The 23,462-nt window shown below is 36.7% G+C and overlaps 1 protein-coding gene across 1 annotated transcript in view; it reads right to left on the reverse strand.

The window, feature by feature from the left end:
• Nucleotides 1-23,462, reverse strand: part of LOC140151695 (uncharacterized) — a 57,800-nt gene that overhangs the window by 11,093 nt on the left and 23,245 nt on the right. Inside the window, exons 10-14 of the mRNA XM_072174031.1 lie at nt 13,035-13,148; nt 11,637-11,693; nt 10,783-10,896; nt 9,769-9,939; nt 8,671-8,746 (exon numbers count right to left, since the gene is read on the reverse strand). Of these exons, the coding sequence (XP_072030132.1) occupies nt 8,671-8,746; nt 9,769-9,939; nt 10,783-10,896; nt 11,637-11,693; nt 13,035-13,148 (532 nt within the window). The remainder of the gene's footprint in view (nt 1-8,670; nt 8,747-9,768; nt 9,940-10,782; nt 10,897-11,636; nt 11,694-13,034; nt 13,149-23,462) is intronic.

Here is a 23,462-nt window from a genome sequence, read left to right on the forward strand (position 1 = left end):
AATAGAATATTGCACAAAATACTTAATATTTACCATGTGCTTTTAATGTCATGTTAGCTATTACAAAATATAAAAGAATGTGTTGTCACTTTTAAAGTATAAACTTTTTGTCATTGTTGGCAATGGTTTTTAAATAAGCGAAGTCGAATTAAAACCAGATTGTCAATGGGGAGAAAATATTTGGCCAGGCGTATAAATGGGTTTTTTACCCTTGTGTATAATATGGGTTAGGCCGTTCACCCACTTGGAGTTATGCACATCAGTGATTTCAGATATGCGTTCACCCATGTTAAAACAGGTGCATGGATAATGCAAGCATAATGGTTTTGTTAAAGGTCTTTGTTGTTGCTATGATACAACCAATCACTTGGCATAATGTAGCTGGTCAAATGCAAATGGGTTTTTGACTCACATCATGTTTTATCATCGAGAGATCAACGTCTACTGAAAAAAGGTTAAAGCATCTATGGTTAAATAGCTGCATGTCAATATAAAACAGTGACATGTTAATGCTTGCATTCGCTCTATGGCAATGTATAGCAATCTACCAACAGGATAAACAAAATGGCAACAGTAAAACAATCAGGGTGTGATTGTAACATAGATCGTGATTGTGTAGATCTGGTGGTCATCATGGTGGAATCTTTGTCTTTCGGCGGTATGGAAGGGACAATGTACTTGAATAGGCAAGTTATGATTAATCTGTTAATTATACGATGAATAATAATGATAATAATAAATAACAGAAATAGCACTAACGAGGATCAATATGAAGGACAGCGATTAATTAATTTAATACATGTAGCGAAAAGATTACGCAACTATACATATCCCTTATCTCTTGGAAATTTTATTAAATGTAAGCCTACATGCATAGGCCTACACATATAACATCTATAAGCCCCGCTATAAGCAGTGCCAAGAAATGAGTGCGTAAGGCATAAGATAAGGTGTGGTTTAAAACATTAAATAGTGCCAGCGTGGGCATTTCAGTGATCGAATAATTATGAACAATGCAGTTAAATAGATTAAGTTCAAACATGCTTAATACACATGAGCACATTCATGGTAAGGTAAGGCGCATGGTACCTTTCAAGTACTGTGGGATCCAAATTATTATACAAATGCACGGTCAGATTCAGTTTCGAGTTAATGCGAGTTGATAGAGTCACGTAAAACCAATATCCCACAAGTTGAATTAATAGCTATTAATGGCGCTTCAGTTTGACATGGTTTCTTCAAAAATCATAGGCCTAAACATGAATATTACAGGATCTAATAGTAGTAGGCTAGTAATTATGGTAGGCAATAAGTACAAGGATAACTAGTGGGGAACAATATTAATTAAGCAACAAATGGTAGGGTCAAGGAGGTTACACTAAATTCATGGTTCTATTACTAATGAAAAACAGAATAAGGAGAAAGAAAAACTATTGTTTATCAAGAGAGATAGACCAGCTCTATATAATGGCAGAGTCTGGATCTTATCAAGTAAATGAAGGGAAAACAATCTGACAAATAGGGACGGTCACTTAAGTCACAAATAAGTAATAGGCCTAATATAAATATAAAAAATAATAAGCAGATACAGTAATAGCAAAATGAAACCCCAATTGTAAGGGTAATGATAGATATAATATAGATATGCAGTAAAATATAAAAACGGGAAGTAAAGAAGGCCAACAAGAAAAAACAAAAAATCTTATTTTCTGGAGGTAAACAAATAGGGATGGTCACTTAGGTCACAAATAAGGAAATGAAGTATAATTATTAGTATACAGTAGTATTACTGTATAAATATAAAATTAATATGCAAACCAGATACAGTAATAGCATCTAGTAGATTAAAATGAAACACATTTTGTAAGGGTAATGATAGATATAATATAGATATGCAGTAAAATATATCAATAGTCCTTCAAAAAACATAAATTAGTAACAAGGTAGAAATGACCGATTAGTGGATCTGCATTATACAATTTAATATAACTATATCAAAGAATACATACAGGTAATATAGTGCAAGAAGAAAAATAAATACAAAATAAATGGAATTGAGTATATTAGGCCTTAGGCCTAATATCAAAAAATTATAAATTACATGCGTTTAAGGGTAGACGAGGTATTGTTGGTCGAAGCAACCTAAAAATCGATTCTCATTATCTAGATCAATATATTATTGAGAATTAACACCTTGATGTTTTGCAAAAGTTCATTCTACAAATCGTATACTTTGCAAACTTGCTTAATTTATTGTTGTTTAATGAGTTATGTACGTTTTACAAAAGTGTAGTTGTTTCAGCCCTCTTTACAACATAACTCAAGAGCCGCAGCACCTATAAAAGTATATCTGTGATATTTTTGTTCTTCTACACGCTCGCTATGATTTGAGCAACGCAATTTTTGCTAAAGCTCACTACCATTCATAAGATGCTGTGAACTACCAAATCACAACAGTTTAAAATAATTAATAACCTTAAAGAGATTCTTTTGGGTGGTTGTCAATTAATACGAGTTATATTATTGAATTCGGGCATTCGCACAACTCCACCGATGGTTTAGGACGTTTGTAGTGCAAGTATCGGGTAAAGCGAGAGGCTTGGTTAAAAGAATGATAAAAACAAATTGTCTGGTACAATTGTAAAATTTGAGAACCCTTAAATGCTCATTACAGTGTGTAGCAAATACCCTGGCTGATAATATGGAACATAAGCATATCAAAATATTGTAGTTGGCATGTATTTAAAGAAATTCTTCGGTGGTTGTCAATTTAATACCAGTTATACGCCATCGATGGTTAGGACGTTTGGAGTGCAAGAACGAGAGGCCTAGTTAAAAAGAATGGAAAAAAACAAACAGACTTGTGCAAATGTAAAATCTTAGAACCCTTATGCTTATTACAGGGTTAGCAAAAGCTAGCAAATACCTTAAGTACTGGCTAATAGTGCGGAACATAGGCAGACCACATGGCATATTCAGTACAGGCAAGAAATATATTTTTGAGTATAGGCCTACACTAAAAAGCCGAACTATTATGTATATAGGCATTCATGTTGATAGGTGGTATTATAAAGTATGCGGACACATCAAATATGGTTAAGAGGTATATGTATGTAGGCAACGGGCAAGGAATACATGATTATACAAAGTAGATGAGAAAGTAGGGGAGCAGTTATATGAGGAAGCCACTAATTGCATAGTGCGTTGTGATGTTAGCCACCACTTTCATTATAGTTAAACAACTAATGTAGTAAGAGAACAAAACAAGCCTAAGTTGAAAGGGCAAAGGTCACGTTTTCGAATTCACATGCATACAATGAGCTACAATGTCAAACAATTTTATAACAAATAGGCGTTTTAAAAATAAAAACAAAGGAGTAGGCCTATAGTTACAATTTACAGACGTCTATAAAAGAAACATGGCAGAACAGACACCAACAGACAAATCATATCTGCATATCATAAAACAGTAGTATAAGACATACAGTGTATAGCATCAGTTGTCTCTTGCTGTGTATTTTGTTTCATTTCAGAAATTCATAGTGTTGAAGTTGTGGAATTAGCATAGGCCACTTGCGAACATTACGAACATGAACAATATCGTGTGGGACATGGCAAAATGTGTAGCGGACATCATGCATGGTATAAAGTTCAGTCTACAACAAGCGACAATTGGCGGTACTTCACAAGGGGAAATTCCTGAGCTCATGGATATTAAAACAAATTCACGCAGAAACGTGTGGACATGTATGAACACCTGGATATATATAGATTCGTTATTTAAATCAATATATCATGGAAAAATAAAAGCGTTGATGTTTTGCAAAGTTACAAATCATATACCGTGAAAGCGTCAGCTTAAAAAGCGTGTTGGATTATTGTATTGTTGTTAAGGACTTGGTACCGGCGTCTACACGTCTTACAAAAGTGTTGTTGTTTCAGCGTTAGTTACAACATAATTCAAGAACCACATGACCTATGTGTATCTGTGATATTTAAATTCTTCTACACACTTGCTATGAAAGGATGAAGGCAATTTCGGCAAAAGCTCACCACCAATTGCAAGCTAGGTGCCGTGAACTACCAAATCGCAAGGACCGGATGTGCGAACGTTTCTCACATGTGCAGGAAGGATTACGTGTTTAGGTGAACGAGGTGGTAAACCAGAGAAAACCGTTAAAATCGATGCACAGTCGATTACAATATTAATAGTCGCATCACCGCATCATCAACATATTTGACAGGGGTGTGACAACATGGAATTGGCATTTGATGTAAGCTCAGATGAAAACAAAAACCAATGCAAGTAGTTTGTAGTCACAAAACAAAGTCAAGCAAACTTTATTTGGAAGCGGCATGATCATCACTAGAGTTAAACAATGACCAAAAAGGACAATGAACTACAAGTATACAGTACAGGATTAAGCAGTCTAAGATACATTTAATTTGGTTTCCTTGGGGACACAAATTGAAATTTAATTCCTGAAATGCATAATAAAGCAAGTAGGTAACATAATTGATATAACACTCTTGCTACGAACCTCACAGTTGGCAAAGGCGAAATGATAAAACAAGTTCATAAAAGAAAAATTGTATATAGATCCTGTATGAAAATCCTTTGTAAATATTGAAGCGATACACGCTGCAATTGGAAGGTTTTCCTGCTTTTATCCCACGAAGGTTTTGATTAGGTTTTTCTACGTTCCAATTGCATCTATTCGGTATCAGTGACAGTATGAAATCCAAATGGTTGATATGGGAATTTGTGTTTGATATGTATGATTCAAAATATGTGTTCATTTTATTCAACATTTATTTGAAAACCGTTAGGATGTAAGAAATAAAATATACGGTAAAGCATTTAGCCACTTCAATGCTTAAAATCAGTTCTCCAGGTGCTAATCGCTTAACCCAAAAGTAATTTGGGCAATTATGTTGGCCGATCGTGTGCCACTCTAAAATCACAATCATCAACTCAAGCTCCACAAGTGAAATAATTCTTTATCCTATAAAGCCGAGTAGCGCCAGCTAACTTCATGCTACATGTTCCATGTTGCATCCAGGAGCATTGAATCATTGAAAGCCGAAAAATAACTGCCAAACAAGTTCCTTTTGAAATGAAGGAACTTGTTTGGCAGTTATTTTTTGGCTTTCAATGATATTATGCATTAATTATATGCATTTATGACAAATCATGGCAAATGACATGGTCATTATTTGAAATCGAATATATTTTCAATAGTAACTACATGTAACCTTTAATACATGTGTGTAAGTATGGAATTGGGTGTTATAAAATACACACGATAAGAATTCCAAATGGGATGGCCTTTCAATTTGTAAATTGAAATTAAAATGCAGCGTGATTGTTTTGTCTGCGTTTTGGGATCTTTTGGGCTCAATTACAGCGCTGATTATGTTTGTCACGGCTTTTAGGCTTTTACTCCATAGGATATTGGTGCCAATTAGTGCAGATTATGTTCATGTTGCGTCAGGTTGGGTACTTTCCATGGAGTGGGAAATATGGTGCCAAGTAGTGCGGATTATGTATGTGATACATTATGTAAGAATCAAATATTCTATATATGAATGATAATAACGTCATAAAGAAATAATGGGCCTTTAAATATGCGCATGAGATTATGGTATTGTCTGGTGTAGAGGCAGTTTTCTTTGGTATGAGATACTTAAGAAATCCCATAGAGGATATTCGTTATAAATAAACCAAATGATCTCTCGGTGGGTATAGAACATGACCACCACAAAATGTTGTTGTCTCCCATGTTTGTTTTTTGAGTTCAATGACAATGGTTTTTAAATAAGCGAAGTCGAATTAAAACCAGATTGTCAATGGGGAGAAAATTTTTTGGCCAGGCGTATAAATGGGTTTTTTACCCTTGTGTATAATATGGGTTAGGCCGTTCACCCACTTGGAGTTATGCACATCAGTGATTTCAGATATGCGTTCACCCATGTTAAAACAGGTGCATGGATAATGCAAGCATAATGGTTTTGTTAAAGGTCTTTGTTGTTGCTATGATACAACCAATCACTTGGCATAATGTAGCTGGTCAAATGCAAATGGGTTTTGACTCACATCATGTTTTATCATCGAGAGATCAACGTCTACTGAAAAACCCACCCTCCACGCCCAATAAATGTATATGTTAAGTGAAAGTAAAGTAACAGTGAGTCATGTATAAGTTTACATGTTTTAGCGGAAAGTTAAGTAAGAATAATCAATTGGTTTTAAGTTTTACGTAACTTTGAAAACATGTTTAATGCTAAATTATGCGGTTTAAATTAACACGAGCATTAAATGTTTTATCAGAGCGTTAAAGCGTTTTCAAGGTAATCATTTGAAACAGGAATATCATAATAAATGTCAAATGTTCACCTCGAATTCATGCATAACATTATAAGAATTGAAGTAAATATAATCAAGCCTTGCAGGCTTAATTGAAGTTCATTTAATGGCTTAACATGATTAATAAAATAGGTTTATCATAACAAGTGGGGACACGGATAAGATAATAACTACTTAAGTCAGCAAGTGATTATAATTGTGAATTCAAGTTTAAGTCTAAAAGCTTTCAATTGTATATACAGAAATATCACAATAAATGTCAAATGTTCACAATATGAGGTAACTCAATTCAGGCATAACATAAGAATTGAAGTAAATATTATCAAGCCTTTGCAGGCTTAATTGAAATCAATTAAATGGCTTATGTTTAATAAAACATGTTTATCATAACAAGTGGGGACACAGATAAGATAATAACTCGCAAGTCAGCAAGTGATTATAATTTTGTATTCAAGTTCAAGTTAAAAGCTTTCAATTGTATATACTTGAGCCTTAAACACTGCATAGAGTGGTCTTGTTAAACTAAGATGTCTCCCAGCGCAAAACACTGGAGAAAAAAGGGAAATGAGAACCAGCTGTATAGAAATAAAGTAATAAGTCAAGTTCAAAATAAGTTTGATATGACTTTGAATTCATAGCAAATTCTAAAGTCTGAAAATATGTAAGCTAAATAATTCCACAAAAAGAATGTTTCTGTCGGCGTCAAGTAGGCACTTTATCATAAAATCAAAAAGTAGCCAAAGTTAAAGAAAAAGCACTTTACCACTGTCTACCATGTTTACGGCATAATCAAAAAACAAAACAAGTCAAAAATGGTTGTTGAAGTTAAAGACATAAGCCTGGTACATGTATGTCAACAGTTTCCTAGTCATTGTGGTAAATAAATACATGAAATGATTGAAGCAAAACTTTTCATGTCTATAAAAGAAGACGCATACGTGCAGTTATTTTTCGGCTTTCAATGATATTATGCATTAATTATATGCATTTATGACAAATCATGGCAAATGACATGGTCATTATTTGAAATCGAATATATTTTCAATAGTAACTACATGTAACCTTTAATACATGTGTGTAAGTATGGAATTGGGTGTTATAAAATACACACGATAAGAATTCCAAATGGGATGGCCTTTCAATTTGTAAATTGAAATTAAAATCGCGTGATTGTTTTGTCTGCGTTTTGGGATCTTTTTGGGCTCAATTACAGCGCTGATTATGTTTGTCACGGCTTTTAGGCTTTTACTCCATAGGATATTGGTGCCAATTAGCGCAGATTATGTTCATGTTGCGTCAGGTTGGGTACTTTCCATGGAGTGGGAAATATGGTGCCAAGTAGTGCGGATTATGTATGTGATACATTATGTAAGAATCAAATATTCTATATATGAATGATAATAACGTCATAAAGAAATAATGGGCCTTTAAATATGCGCAGATTATGGTATTGTCTGGTGTAGAGGCAGTTTTCTTTGGTATGAGATACTTAAGAAATCCCATAGAGGATATTCGTTATAAATAAACCAAATGATCTCTCGGTGGGTATAGAACATGACCACCACAAAATGTTGTTGTCTCCCATGTTTGTTTTTTGAGTTCAATGACAATGATGTTGGTATCTATTTAGTTGATACACACATTACATGCAATACAACTTAGAAGCCGTTTTTTCAACCAAATACATTACTGAAAACTATCCAACATGATGATAATTTGAATTCTTTCAATAGACATATAATGTGAAATACAAATTAGAAGCTATGGTTTTTTTTCAATCAAATACATTACTGAAAATTATCAAACATATGAAATTCTTCATATTTTATAATATCATTTTTTATAGAAAAAAAATTGCAATAAATTTTGCATGTTAATTTAGGACAATGAATTTTGAATTGTATAACGTCAGCCTGCTACGCTAATTGCCCAAGTCATTTTTTGTAATTTTGAGAACAAAATACAATATATGGTTCAAGCATGCATATAAACATATTTATTCACCGATCTTTGCACAAGAACAAATGATAATGATACAAACGAAAGAGAATAATCCAAAATAATTAGGGTGATTACATAAAATATGGTTCAAGCATGCATATAAACATATTTATTCACCGATCTTTGCACAAGATTAATGATAATGATACAAATGAAAGAGAATAATCCAAAATAATTAGGGTGATTACATTAATGATGCATGCTTGAACTACATTTTGTTCTTTGTTCTCAAAATTATAAAACATGACTTAGGCAATCAGCGTAGCAGGCTGACGATAATCTGAGAGCCAATTCAAACTTACCCATTGCTAGCATTGCATCCTTGTAGTCCCCTGACAAGGTTCGTTTTAGCTCTTGTACTAATTCCCAGTCTGTAACCTGTGTAAATCAAGTAAATGTGATTAAAAGAGATTTGTCATTTGCAAGATAGGAGGATAAAGAACTGGAAAACTTATCCAAAATGGAACACATATTTTTAGAATAGGTCTTACATGTTGCATACATATACACAGAATGGTCATTCAGCACCTTGAAGCCACCTCCTCAAGTATAAACCCTTTTTCATCTTCATTGCTTTTGTTTGTTTGTTTTATTTCTTCTTTAACCTGGGACACTCAATCAGTTGAAAACACAATTAATCATCTGTTCTTCATTGAGGCCCAAGGATAGGACAGATAGGAGGTCAAGCTTAAAAAAAAGTGTGCCAAAAATTGCTTCACCCCTTCTCAGCCTGCCAAAAAATTTAAATTTAAATGGTCTAGACATTTGATGTGAGTGAAGGGAGCAGGAAATTTTGTACTGTTTTCCTAAGCCTTTTTAAAGTGTCGTGTTATTTAAAAGGTGTCCCATAAATGTGTGCACCCCACCCCCTTCCAACCTTTCAAAATTGCTTGCTTGTCCACATTTTGGCTTGCCAAAAAATTATTGCCCCCCCCCCCAGGTTCATAATTATTGCACAGCCCTAAGTCATTTTGTTAAGTATAAGCTTCACCATAGTACGATGGTGAAGCTTGGTGCATGTGGCTTGAGTATCGAGGGTAGGTCCAGATTCACAATGATGCTCACATTCAGGTGAATACAAACAAACTATCAGTAGGGTAAAGGGTCAAAGTAATGACATAAAGAATTCAGAGCCATATTATTGAGTATACACCAATCCGAGAAGCGTTTACTGTATTTGGCCCTCTATTGACGGTAACACAGATGTACCAGAGCGGGAGATTTAATTCGTAATTCAATACTCATGATTGTGTATTGAATATCACTGTGGTGTACAATTCCCGGGTACAATTCTGTATAGCACACCATAAATAATGGATGGAACCCCCGACCTCGGGACACCGCAGTTTTACATCGGGGACACCGCAGTAATGGCGAAGTCGGATAGGTGTATAGTTTACCTTGTCGTATTCTTGAAGCACAGCCCTGATATGATCAAAACTTGCTGCTGATAGTAACTCTCCAAGCTTGCCTCCATTCACTGTCCATCTATCAGGATCATCATCCATCAACTCACTGGCATCAGTCTCTACTATATCACTTTTGGCGGCCATCTTTTCATTGCGACTACCCTGCACAATACAATAAGAGGAAGCCCTAATTAAAGACTAAATTGTATTGCTTCAGTGGTATATACCCATTATGATTTCATTCATTTGACTGTGTATTGTTTGATTGTTTATGCTTATTATAATCACAAACATATCATTTCATGTAATTTTGAGTTGATTTGTACCTGGTGGAAAAAGGCATGGGTAAAGGGATATGCAGCAAGGCTGACAATGCTTGCATTTTTAGGCTCTCAGGTATAATGATGAATTGAAAATTGCACAAACTGGGTAGCAGAAAGATGGGTTTGCTGTTTTAGCAAAACTGAATTATACTATATTTTCATTTTGGAACATTTCCTCTTTTTTTTTTTTGTGAAAGAAGCTTTATTTTGGTCAGAAATCATTTTAAAATCAAAGCATTAGTACAGTTTTTGTGTCTCTCTATGTTAAATTTAGGGTCAGTTTTCAAAATAGGGGATAGGAATCTGCATGCATACCTTGCACAACAGGTAAGTGGCACCCTCAAGACACTCTTTTGAAATCTCTTTTTTGTTCTTGCGACCCCAATTGGAATTCCATAAGTTGTCAGACTTTTTGCTCAATTTTTCTCCAAATACATCAAAATTGGCTATAAAATTTGAGCTCCAATCACTTCTTTCTGAGAAATGTTTGCAAATTAGCACCCAAAATGGTACTAAATAAAGCCCCATTTTATGTCCTTCAACACCAGTCCGGAGCCTGCATTTTGTAAATTTGTATTTGAGTAAAATGGGAATCGCCTGAAATGCTGCCCTTTAGAGTTTGGCATAAGTCTAGACAAAACCAAACCAATATGTTATGAATAGAGTACTTTGTATTACTTACTTTAATAAGTGCAAGAAATAGATGTCTGAGTTGACCTTTAACCTCTGACTTGATGTCCTCCTCAAGTTCAATTCCATAAAGTCTATGATAAGTAGCCTTTATGACTCCAAGAGCCTATGAAAACAAGTGATAATTAGACATTCATATAGTTTAGAAGTTGAAGTTGAATAATGCTACAAAATCTCAAATTCTTGGATAGAAATTCACACAAAAAGAAATAAAATACCCAAAGACCTCAATATAAATTTAAAAAATTTGTGTTCGAAAAGTTCGACACACCCACCCTTGTTCGAAAAGTTCGAAACACCCACCCTTGTATCACTGCCTATCCGAGGACACCATGGTTGAAATGTAAATCTCAGTATGTTATCAACAAATTGGTTACAGATCAATAGTCTGAAGGGTCATAAGTGTGAATAAGTTATAAACCCTTACCCTAAACCTCACCCTAACCCATAACCAAAGCCCAAATTCTAGCTCTAAACATCGCTCTAACCCTAACCGTAACTGTAATCCTAACTCTGATCCTAACCCTAACCTATCCCTAATCCTAACCCTTATGCTAACCCTAGCCCTAACCTTATCCCTAATCCTAACCTAAAATACCCTAAAAACTATTCAAAACAAATCTGGTTAAATACAGTGCATGTTCAACACACATAGAAAAAAATGAGTGGGGATGGGGGGGGGGTGTTTGTGTGTGACTGTATGATACTTGTATACATGTACTAGTACACTACCTTTTTATATTTCACTGTAGGTTTCTTCTGAGGGCAACATATAGTCCTCGGATGGCAGCCATGCAGGCATTAAGTAAAATACTCAAAAAATAAACATTTAAAAGTTATACTTACTGTGTTATTTCTTGTACACAAGATTTCAATGAATGTCTCAGCTAGTGAACCACTACCCTGCAATTATGGAAACAAGAAATATCTCAAAATTCTCATTATCATTCATACCTTTTTTACAATTCTTGAGCTTAAATTGGGATCAACTTAGCTCATATTGAGAGCTAAAAAAACTTCAAACTGTTATCCAAAGAGACTTGCATAATGTGCATTTACACAAGTGACTTCAATTTCATTCTGAATTACATCTCACGATGAGCTTGAAGTAGTGAATGCTAATACACATATGAGGGAGTTTGCATTCAGACGCATTGATTATTTTGTTCATGCTATCTTGTGGCATGCAAAAATCTGATTCTGTCCCCAACTTGTGGTCCAGGATCACAATACTATTTAGAATCTTGAGGGCTCTTCTATATTGGAACTCCAAGTCTTTACTATGGAAGTCAGCAGCCATAGCCCTGCTGGGATGGCAATCTTTATGTTTTAGCAACCACAAGTTGCAGACAAAATTAGATATTTACCCATGGGCACTTTTTATCATTGGTAAATACTGAATGACATGTTCATTTACATAGTGAAAAGCTGCAATACACTGATCACTTACAATATAACTAAATTGAATTAAAATCAAAAGAATAATGACCCATATGTCACTTAAATTAAGACTTTGTTAATTATGATTAATTACAATTATACCCATTTACAATTAACAGAATTTATTACACCTATTTTCAGTTATTATGACATTACTAATACAATTTATTATGACTTTTGCCTACTGTGAACAGATAATTTACATGGAATAGACAATATATACATCAGACATGTATATTAGACAAACACACTTGTGGGTTTTCATTGCACAAATCATATCTATGCACAGGACAGAATTTCTAGGTGCATACTAATGCACAATCTTGATGCAATATTCATGATTTCAAACACTATATCACTATATAAAACCATAAAAATATCTATTTTTTGTGTAAAAGAATAAGTATATAAAGTTGTGAGTAAAGTTGCTATTTTTGTGATAAAATACCGTATTTCGTCAAATAGTCGCCCCCCTCAAATAAACGCCCCACCACTTTTTTCAACCAAGATGTTTAAAAAATGCTGATATTTCCATGCTATCTTGTGTAGTATGCTTACCAAGTTGCCCACATGGTTGATAATAGCGTCAATAATTGGCGCAAATCTGGATTGGAAACCCGGAAGTGAACCAGAAGTCAGTGTTTCTAGTTCATAGTTCGTCATTTTAGCGTGAGTTTTAAGTTTACCTAATGATTTTAATGGGAATTATCGTTCTAAAATTGACCTTGAATAAACGCCCCCCCCCCTTTGGGAAAATGTAATGCCCCCGGGGGCGTTTATTTGACAAAATACGGTATATCATACCTTTAGAGCATGATTTAATGCCATCGCATCAACCTCCTCTCTCCTTGCGAGTAATGCGGAAACAAAGTCATGATAATCTCCATCCAACTGACTTGTGAAGTCTTCTTCTAAATCCTGAAAAAAATCAAATAAAAAGTTGTGCGTGTAATTGTGTGAAGTGATTCTGTTCCAATCAGACAAGCAACAAAGTATTAAAACACAATTACAAAAAAGCTCATGATTTTGCAAAAGTGCATGTTTACTGCTTGGAACACAAAAGGTGTTTTTACCTTGGTTTAACCTTAGCATTAACCTGTTATGCTCTAAGCAGTTGATGTATGCTATTTATGTGAACATTTCATATGTGACACGATCTGGTCCATGGGGGCCAAAGGCGGCAAATTTGAAACTGAGATAAAGGTAATAATATGGAGTTAAAAATAATAAAACACATAAGAAAATATACATCAAAAAACTTCATAACCTTAGATCCCAGTATGCTAGACCTTTGGTGTTTTCAGTAAATGATAGCCTATTGTATGTGGAATGTAATAATTACAGTAACTCAATTTTCAAAAATGCCTCCTTTGGCCCCCATGGACCAGATCGATATAGGCCTATGGTTTGTTGGGAACTGGGCAAGTTGATGTTGATGACTCAGTTTTCAAAACCGCCTCTTTTAGCCTGAATGGATCAGATAGTGTTGCTCAGCTTTTTTTGTCATAAGAAAAAGACACAGTTTCCATGCAGCTGAATGTGACAAGATCTGATTCAATCTGACCAAAGTCGGCATGAATAATAAAATTGAGACGTAGGAAAACAGGAGCAAAAAAACCCAAAAAACAACACAACAACAACATACAAAATGGACAAAAAAATGTTCATAACATTGCAATTAAATATGCTAGGGTTTTGGGGATTTCAACATCAGTAAGCTTATAGGTACTGAGCAAGTATAGTGATAAAAACAAATGGAAGTTTAAAAATAACACCAATACTCTGAACTCAGGTAAACTTAATAATGATCTTTTAGATCCATAGTTGTTTGCCTCTGGGTCATTTCAATTTCAAAGGGATCATGAAGTACTCAAGTTACAAAAGGATTTACATAGCAAGTATATGGGTGGATTGCCATATATATGACAGGGTGTGATGCCTTGTATTTGCACATAAATTGGTTTACAGAAAGATTTCTGAACGTGTTGTTCATACTATTATTATGCATATGTGACATGATCAAGGGGAATGAGTCACATGTCGACCCTGGTCGAAAATGAGTTTTACATTTGTTTCTGAAGAGGACATTTAGAGCTTTCAGAAACGGAAAACCCCATGTTGATATGGCTAATTTTCTTTGCGAAGTTACGTCAATTTATCAATCGCTGAAAACAATATAAAACTAAAGTTTAACGATGTGCAACAAGTTAAACTCAATTTAACCTGGCTGAGAAAATATTAATCGATCCCATGTTTTGGTCTCTGGGTCAGAGGTCAATTGTTATGGCAGCGTGTTTGTTTACTTGACCGGACCAATGGGTATCGTCGCCTTTCGCGGGCTTGGGTGTGTTTCGTTGGTATTTTTCACTGTTGATTGGAAATCGGACATGACAACATCTAAATAATTTTCTTGCGATCTGGATCCGCCAGTGATTGAGTGATATTCGGTAAGCTTAACTGCTTCCGTATCCAACCATCAATAGTCAACTCATTTTGAACTGCAATTGTTGTACACGTACACGACAGAACAGTTTTGCGGTATAGATTATTGAACTGAAGGTGAAGCTGATAAATTATCAATCATGGGTGAATTCTAACAAATCGAATAGCGACCAAGCTCTAATTTGCGTCAAGTAAATCGGGCGGCGGATAATAATATGGACAGAAATGCAGATCGCCAAACTAGATCACAGGCGCAAGCCATCAGGCGTCTGATGTCGACTGATAATAATGATAATAACAACGGGGAGAATGGTGGTTCTGTTTCAAGTTCCCAAGTTCAGAACCGTGGTCGGGGACGTGGTAGAGGCGGGAAGGGGCCGTGGTGGTCGTGGAAGTGCATCTAATGCTCCAGCTGCTCTAGGGGCCCCACCGCCAGAAGTCATTGCAGAACTTGAACAACAAGAACAAAATAATGAACAAGTGCATGTACAGCCAGCAGCGGTACAGCAACCAAGACCAATGGGCCATGAACATGTACAACTCCATGAACATGTACAGGGACAGGTAGATGATGTACAACAGGTGCAACAACCAGCAGTGCATCGTGTGGTAGAGGGTCAACCGCCAGTAGTAGTTGGTCAACAACAAGATGCGCAGCAGTGGCAGTACCAAAACCAGGCCCAGGGAATGAATAACAGAATGGTGAGAATGCCTGGACCAAGAGGTGTAGCCGATCGGCTGTTAGAAGGTACATATGAAAATAATAGTAGTGTGATAAATGTAAATAATGCGTTGCCATTGCCAGTGATGATTAATGATGTTAGTATGAATACATGTACAGTACCAATGAGTATGAATAACAGGATGAATTTAAATAGTGCATGTACAGTTTCAATGGGTATGTCGTCAAACAATACCACAAATAGCATGAATAGTAATGCATTGAATATGATTGGGAATGGGAGATTGGATGATCAGGTCATAAATACAATGAGTAGCGGTACTGGGGTTGGTGCAACGAGCAATAATGCATCTAATATGCTTCAGATGAATTCTATTGGGAATCGTAATACAATGAATTCAAATGTCATGGAATTGGGTTCAGGGACCGGTCATATTAGAAATGTAAGTGGAGCAAGCTCAATCAATACGGGTGGAATCGGTAGTGCAGGGGTCATGAATATTCCGAGTACTACATGTATCATGTCAAGTCAAGCTGCCCCAAGTGCAAATATGCACGGGCAAAATAATATCTGAGTGTCTTCACAGGTTCAGTAGACCATATTCCTTGTACTCCTGTATTATCACCATATGTGACTATGAATGATATTAGCCAACATCAATTAGGTTTTTCCCCTCTGGTATCAGTGTGCAGCCCGTTGGGCATATCTGTACCTCAGAATATTAAAACAAAAATTGTCAATGGGGATTATGTAGATTTAGCGATGCTTTTGGAAAAAATAAGTGACCCCAGCAAGCAATCTGAGGATGAACGGGGCATGGCACTGTCAGTCAACCAAAATGGGCAGATTATTTGGAAAAGCAATAAGGTAAAGAAGGTCATAACAAGTATACACTCGTGGACGTCTGTGTTTTTGGTATACAGCGCAGTGTTTTTGGAAGCGCACCCTAGACGGGTTCAGGAAATGCTAAAATACATGGATACGGTTAGAACTGCGGCATCCAGGTTTGGCGGCTTTGGGTGGCGATCGTATGATCAACACTTTCGCATGCGACAGCAAATGCAACCTACACGCTCATGGGCTATTATTGATGGGTAGCTTTGGGCATTATATGTTACATCACCAAGCTTCACGAGCCAGAGTTTAGAGAATAAGGGTTTCGTAGTTCGAGGGAAGCAAAGAGGGGGTTTCGGCAGTCATTTCGATTCAGAGGACCATCTCGAGTCGGTTGGTCAGGAGGATTGTCAGGAAAACAAAAAATGCCCACAGACAAAGTGTGCTTTGACTTCAACAAGTTCGCTTGTGCTCGACCAGAATCGTCTACAGCCACAGGTGCTCTGGCTGCAAAGAGTTCGGTCATGGGCTTTTCAATTGCAAAAAAGCAAAAAAGTAGTCAAAGTATGAAAGGTTGTAGCAAATCGCACAATGATATATGCTTATGTTGCAAATATCCTTCACCAATTAAGCTTGAAGCTTTAATGCCATATTTGAAATTATATCCCGATAGAAAAGCAGCATCAGTGTTGGGTGAGGGTTTTCAATTTGGATTTAAATTAGGCTTTAAAGGGCAGAGGTACTTGAAAGATGCTCCTAACTTAAAGTCGGTAGACTTGGAACCAGAAAAAGCTATGGAAAAGTTAATGAAAGAAGTTAGATTGAAGCGTCTTGCAGGTCCTTTTTCAAGTTTGCCCATTTCTAATTTAATGGTATCTCCAATCGGCTTGGTGCCCAAATCTGAACCGGAAAGTAAGGTTAATTCACCATTTGTGCGTACCGGAAGGTAAATCAATAAATGACGGATTGACCCAGATGTGTGTGTAGTAAAATATGCAAATTTTGATGTGGCTGTTCAGTTGGTGTTAAATGCGGGAAGAAGGCGCCCTCATGGCTAAGGCTGATATTGAATCTGCTTTTCGGCTGTTGCCTGTGCATCCTGAAGATTTTCAGTTGCTAGGGATGAAATTAAATAACCAGTTTTTGTGGACAAGGCTTTGCCTATGGGCGCCTCATGTTCACCGGCCTTTTTCGAAACATTTTCCACATTCATTGACTGGGTGGTCAAAAAGGAATCGGGGTCAGATAAGGTCAGCCATTATGCAGATGACTTCATATTGGCTGGTTCGAATGACGTGGCAAGCAGGCCGTCATGCCAACGCCTCGTAAGTGTTTTCGAAGAGGTATGCGGAAAATTAGGCGTCCCCTTAGCAAAGGAAAAATCAGTAGGTCCGTCCTCAAAATTGACTTATTTGGGCTTAGAGATTGATGCAATAAAGCAAATTGTTTCGATACCTGAAGGTAAATTGTCAGACATTAAGAAAAAAGTACAGAATGCGCTAAAGATGACACAGATTTCTCTTGAGAGTTGCAATCTGTAATAGGTTCGATTGTCATTTGTATGCAAGGCAGTTGCACCCGGTAGAGCCTTTTTACGGCGTCTAATTGACATCACATGTGGCAGTAAAAAACCATGGTGCAAGTTGAGGTTAACTGCTGGTGCAAAGAGGGATTTAGAGATGTGGTTGCTCTTTTGGAACATTTCAATGGAACAACGATTATCCCCGAACAAGCTTGGTTTATAGAAAGTGACTTACAATTATTTACAGACGCAAGCAGGGAGATCGGGTTTGGCGGATATTTTAGAGGCAAATGGTTTCAGGGCAGGTGGCCAAATGCAAAAATCAAAAAACGTTCTATAGCTAGCTGGCTTGAGTTTTTCCCAATATTAGTGTCGGTAGTGTTATGGGGAGAGCAGCTTATTGGGAAGAGGATTATTGTAAGATCAGATAATATGCCAGTAGTCAAGATCATTAACAAACAGTCATCAAAGTGTCCTCAGATTATGAAACTGGTCAGATTTTTCGTACTCCAGTGTCTAAAACTCAATTTAGCCTTTTTGCGCAAGGCATATACCGGGCAAGGTTAATGATATTGCTGACGCTCTCTCTCGGTTTCAGATGTGCCGTTTCAGAACAGTAGCGCCCGCAGGCAGAGTGATGGGCACACCGGTGCCAGACTTCCTTTGGACGCTCTAGTGAGTGAATCTCAGCGTCTCTTACGTGCTTCATTGGCTCCAGGAACATGGATAGTGTATAAAAGGAATATAGAAAAATTTATAGATTTTAGAAATTGTTTTCAGTTAGGGTCAGAGTGGCCAGTAAGTCAGGACCAAATAGTATCTTACATATCGTTTTTATCAATGGAGAAGTGTGCCCCATCATCTATTAATTCATGTATATTGGCCATTGCATTCGTGCACAAGATTAATGGGTGGTCTGATCCAACAGCTTCTTTCCTCATTAAAAAATTGAAGGAGGGGTGTAGAAGGTCCAATCCTAGGATAGATTGCAGACTGCCAATTAGCCCGACTATGTTAAAAAACATTATCGAGAAACTGACATCAACATGTAAATCGGAGTATGAGATAAAATTGTTCAAAGCTGCTTATTTATTAGCATATTTTGGTTTTTTTAAGGGTAGGGGAATTTACATGTGCAAGCACGAATGGGGATACAACACGTATGATAGCAGCTGATGATGTTGCAATCAGAGGGTCAGATATGTTTGTCAAGATAAGAATGTCAAAAACTGATCAGAGGGGGGCTTCAATACAGCTCAAAATTGAAAGTTCATCACACAGAAATTTGTGTCCTGTAAGAGCAATGTTAGAATATTTGGAAGTAAAATCAAATGGCAGCTAGTGGTCCATTGTTCACTCATTTCAGTGGAAAACCTTTGACATCATTCCAGTTCACGCACATGTTGAAAGAGGGCGTGAAGTTATTAGGCCTATCCCCTTCCTCCTTTAGTTCACATAGTTTTAGGATCGGGGCAGCCACGGCAGCATCCATGAGTGGGTTTTCAGAGAGTATGATCAAAACAATGGGGCGATGGAAATCGTCAGCATTTCAACTCTACATAAGGCCGCAGCGCATGATAAATTTTAACTAATATGATTGAGGAATTTGTTACAGGTCCAACGCTTGTGATTTTCCAAGTGCCCACTTGGACATAATTAATGATGAGTGACAAACTTATGTCAATGATATATTGTATTTAATGACATTATGACAATTATTAACAAATAAATTTATGTTAATTTCAGAAAAGTAGGTGTAAAAACGGTCATCATCTGAGATGGCAGGCTAAGAGTATGAGTTTGGTAATACAAAGTACATTGTAAATGTATACATGTTTAACTGGTAAAAATTTATATTTGGAATCTTTAGGTTCAGAGGAGAAAAAGTATTCAACGCCACCTTTGGTCATCACCAGCTAGGCTGTTGGTCATCGCTAGCAGAGGCAGATTGAATAATTCTTTGTTTTCTCTTAGTTTGGTATAGATGTTAATAATCAAGTGGTGTACCCACAGAAAACACGAATAGCTGCTTGCCGTTTTGTTCTGTTTTGTCCTCTGCAGGCTCTATGCGTCACGTGGGTCATAGGCGATAGTATAGTGTTTCGGGCGGTCAAAAGAATACGCAACTGCATGGCGGTGGACAGGTTAATTGGTTCGGCAAACCTGGGTCCAGATGCGAGGACTAGTTGGTAAAGTGTTGTTCCAAATGAAAAGAAGGCCATTCCTACAACTTTGATTGTCCACGCGGCACCAATGATATATTGTCTACCCCAACATGGCAAATACGAGAGCGAGTGCTACAGAACTTACAAGGTTTAAGAGAAGTACTACCAAATACCAGGATAATTTGGTCGGATATTTTGGTTAGGTTGGCTTACATGAAGAAATAGTAAAGGGGCTGGAAAGAAATGTCAGAGAAACATCAACAAGTATGCACATGGGGTTATTAAGAAAGAATTGGGAGGAAACGCTCATATTGTAGTGCATTCCGGGAATTTTACTTCCTCTAGGCGTAATGAGCATGGCAGACCCATCTATATGTATGATTGTGTACACCCATCAGATTTTGGGCTCCTTGTTTTCAAGCAAACACTTTGAATGCCCTAGTTCACTTCAATAATTCACCCCAGTCGATAGTTTATCCTCCAGGTGCGCTAGGGAGGATTATTAAGTACTTACATGTACATGTACATGTAATTTGACAACAAGGTGAACTAACAAGTTTTAGGGGTGGGAGGGGGAGGTTACATAAGTTCCTTATAAATACAAGTAACTTGTGTGGGGTTTTGATTTATCTCTGATTTATTGATAATGATATATATGCACATATTATAAAATGTAACATTAATAATTAACAACTTATCCATTGTAACTTCAGGTCCCACGCCTGTTGAGTCTTGGGCTACGTCGTCTGGGAGCAGTTGACCTGTATTCACCCTTGTATAGTACCTTTATTTATTGTTAATGTTCCAGCCATGATTTTGTGTGTTAATGATCAAACAGGGGTTTTGGGTCCAACGCCTGGAATTTAAGCTCTGGGTGATGGCCACCTGCGGCAAGTTTTTGATCACGTGTTGTCGTATGGAAAAATTTATTGCGGCATGGCGTTGCGATAAAGTGGATAGTCGGTGCCCACTGGCATCTCAAAATTTCGATCTAATTTAAATTCTCTTTGCGACTCTGGCCATTGTGCCGCTAGGGTTTTGGGTTGGGGCAATCACTCAATTTTGAGAATATCTTTTATAACACGGCTGAGTTCATAGAGTACGGGTGAGGTCTGATCAAAGTGAAATAAATTGGTTGTCGTGTTTGATTACCAACATGCAAGCAAAATGTTGCGTCCTGGTGCTTTTTAAGTTCTCTGTCCAAGGGTAATAAAGTTTAACGATGTGCAACAAGTTAAACTCAATTTAACCTGGCTGAGAAAATATTAATCGATCCCATGTTTTGGTCTCTGGGTCAGAGGTCAATTGTTATGGCAGCGTGTTTGTTTACTTGACCGGACCAATGGGTATATCGCCTTTCATGGGCTTGGGTGTGTTTCGTTGGTATTTTCACTGTTGATTGGAAATCGGACATGACAACATCTAAATAATTTTCTTTCCCACCGCCACTCCCTTTGCGGGCATGTAGGGAAGCTATGTAAGAAAGTTAATTACATGTATGTGTAGCAGTAAATTAAGTACATGTGTCAAATTTAGAAGTATAATTGTCCTTGAAAATAATTAGTTATGAAGGGAGAGCTTTAATTGCTCATCATAAATGGAAAATGTGTGCATGTGAATTAAAATTGAATTCACCTTCCAGATTAACGCTACACAAGAAAAATATTTTATATCTTCAAAGATGCACGTGAATATGTTTTCAACATATGTTTTAAATAAGTGCTTATTAATACCAAATTTTCATTAGTATTTTATAGGAAAATCACAGATCTGCAAAGATACACAGTATTTTAGTTCAAATATTCATTGATGGTAGTGGTGCATCAATATCAAAGCCTTACATGCAGGTACAGGTGTCATCAAAGTTATAATAGAGCATGTCTTCATGTATAAACGACAGAATGCTTCGTACAAGCGACAAAAGATGGGGTTTTGATTTATCTCTGATTTATTGATAATGATATATATGCACATATTATAAAATGTAACATTAATAATTAACAACTTATCCATTGTAACTTCAGGTCCCACGCCTGTTGAGTCTTGGGCTACGTCGTCTGGGAGCAGTTGACCTGTATTCACCCTTGTATAGTACCTTTATTTATTGTTAATGTTCCAGCCATGATTTTGTGTGTTAATGATCAAACAGGGGTTTTGGGTCCAACGCCTGGAATTTAAGCACTGGGTGATGGCCACCTGCGGCAAGTTTTTGATCACGTGTTGTCGTATGGAAAAATTTATTATGGCATGGCGTTGCGATAAAGTGGATAGTCGGTGCCCACTGGCATCTCAAAATTTCGATCTAATTTAAATTCTCTTTGCGACTCTGGCCATTGTGCCGCTAGGGTTTTGGGTTGGGGCAATCACTCAATTTTGAGAAGATCTTTTATAACACGGCTGAGTTCATAGGTACGGGTGTGGGTCTGATCAAAGTGAAATAAATTGGTTGTCGTGTTTGATTACCAACATGCAAGCAAAATGTTGCGTCCTGGTGCTTTTTAAGTTCTCTGTCCAAGGGTAAAAAAGAATTTTAACACTTTCTTTGCCAATATCTCAAAATCAATATTAGCGACATCCGACTCATTTCCCTTGATCATGTCACATATATGGATATACATGTACTGTTACTTTGTTATTGTGATGAAACAAATCCATCCATGTACATTTATAATTAAAATGTGTGTGAAGCAACAGCAAAATAAATTGATTTCTAGGTATGTAGAGAGGGTGATAATCAAGACTCAGAATGGATTGAACCCTATATAATTGATTTTAGGATCATTTTGATTCTGATAAATTATTAACCCTTTCAAGTACTTGAAAGGAAACAGTTTGAAATTAAACTTCAGCTTTATTCTGAATGGTTTGTTTATATTCCTGTGTCACTTCCAATGTGGTTTTGGTTCAAGGATTTATTATATAAGTTAGAGACCGTTCACAAACACTTGTTGTTAGGGGGGCCTGATGCAAAAAGGGGGGGCCTGAAAAATTTTGACCCTCCTAAGGGGGGCCCTGAAAAAAATGACCACAAATTTTCCTGGAAACATTAAGTTTATATGCTTTTCTATGGGGTTGACCCATAATTTTCATGTCAAAAAGGGGGGTCCCTGAAATTTTTGAGGTCTGTAAAGAGGGGGGGAGCCCGAAAAATTATTACAAGTGTTTGTGAACGGTCCCTTACCACAGGATGCTAGGCGCGCAAAGAGAGAGAAAGAATCAAAGAGAAGAAAAGGACACGAGAGACCGACTACATGTTAGGGAAGAATGAGACTTTAAGCAGCTTTTTGAAAAAGTAAAATTTTTGAAAATGTACTACCGTAAAAACGCAATAGTTAGCATATGTACTTACTATCGAGCGCTTTTAAAACATGCAAACATGAAGAGCCCCATCCATAAAAGTGTAAAGGGTTTTGAGTAAATCATCGATACACATAGTCATATACGAACAAGTAAACCTGCGAATGTGTGTCTCAACCCCATTAGCATAGTTGGTAAAGCGCCGGACTTTGGTACAATTTCATGTTTTCAAAAGCGCTCGATAGTAAGCACATATGCTAACTATAAAGTTTTTACGGTATTAGCATTC

Source organism: Amphiura filiformis, chromosome 5 (assembly GCF_039555335.1).
Source record: "Amphiura filiformis chromosome 5, Afil_fr2py, whole genome shotgun sequence".
Lineage (NCBI taxonomy): Eukaryota > Metazoa > Echinodermata > Ophiuroidea > Amphilepidida > Amphiuridae > Amphiura > Amphiura filiformis.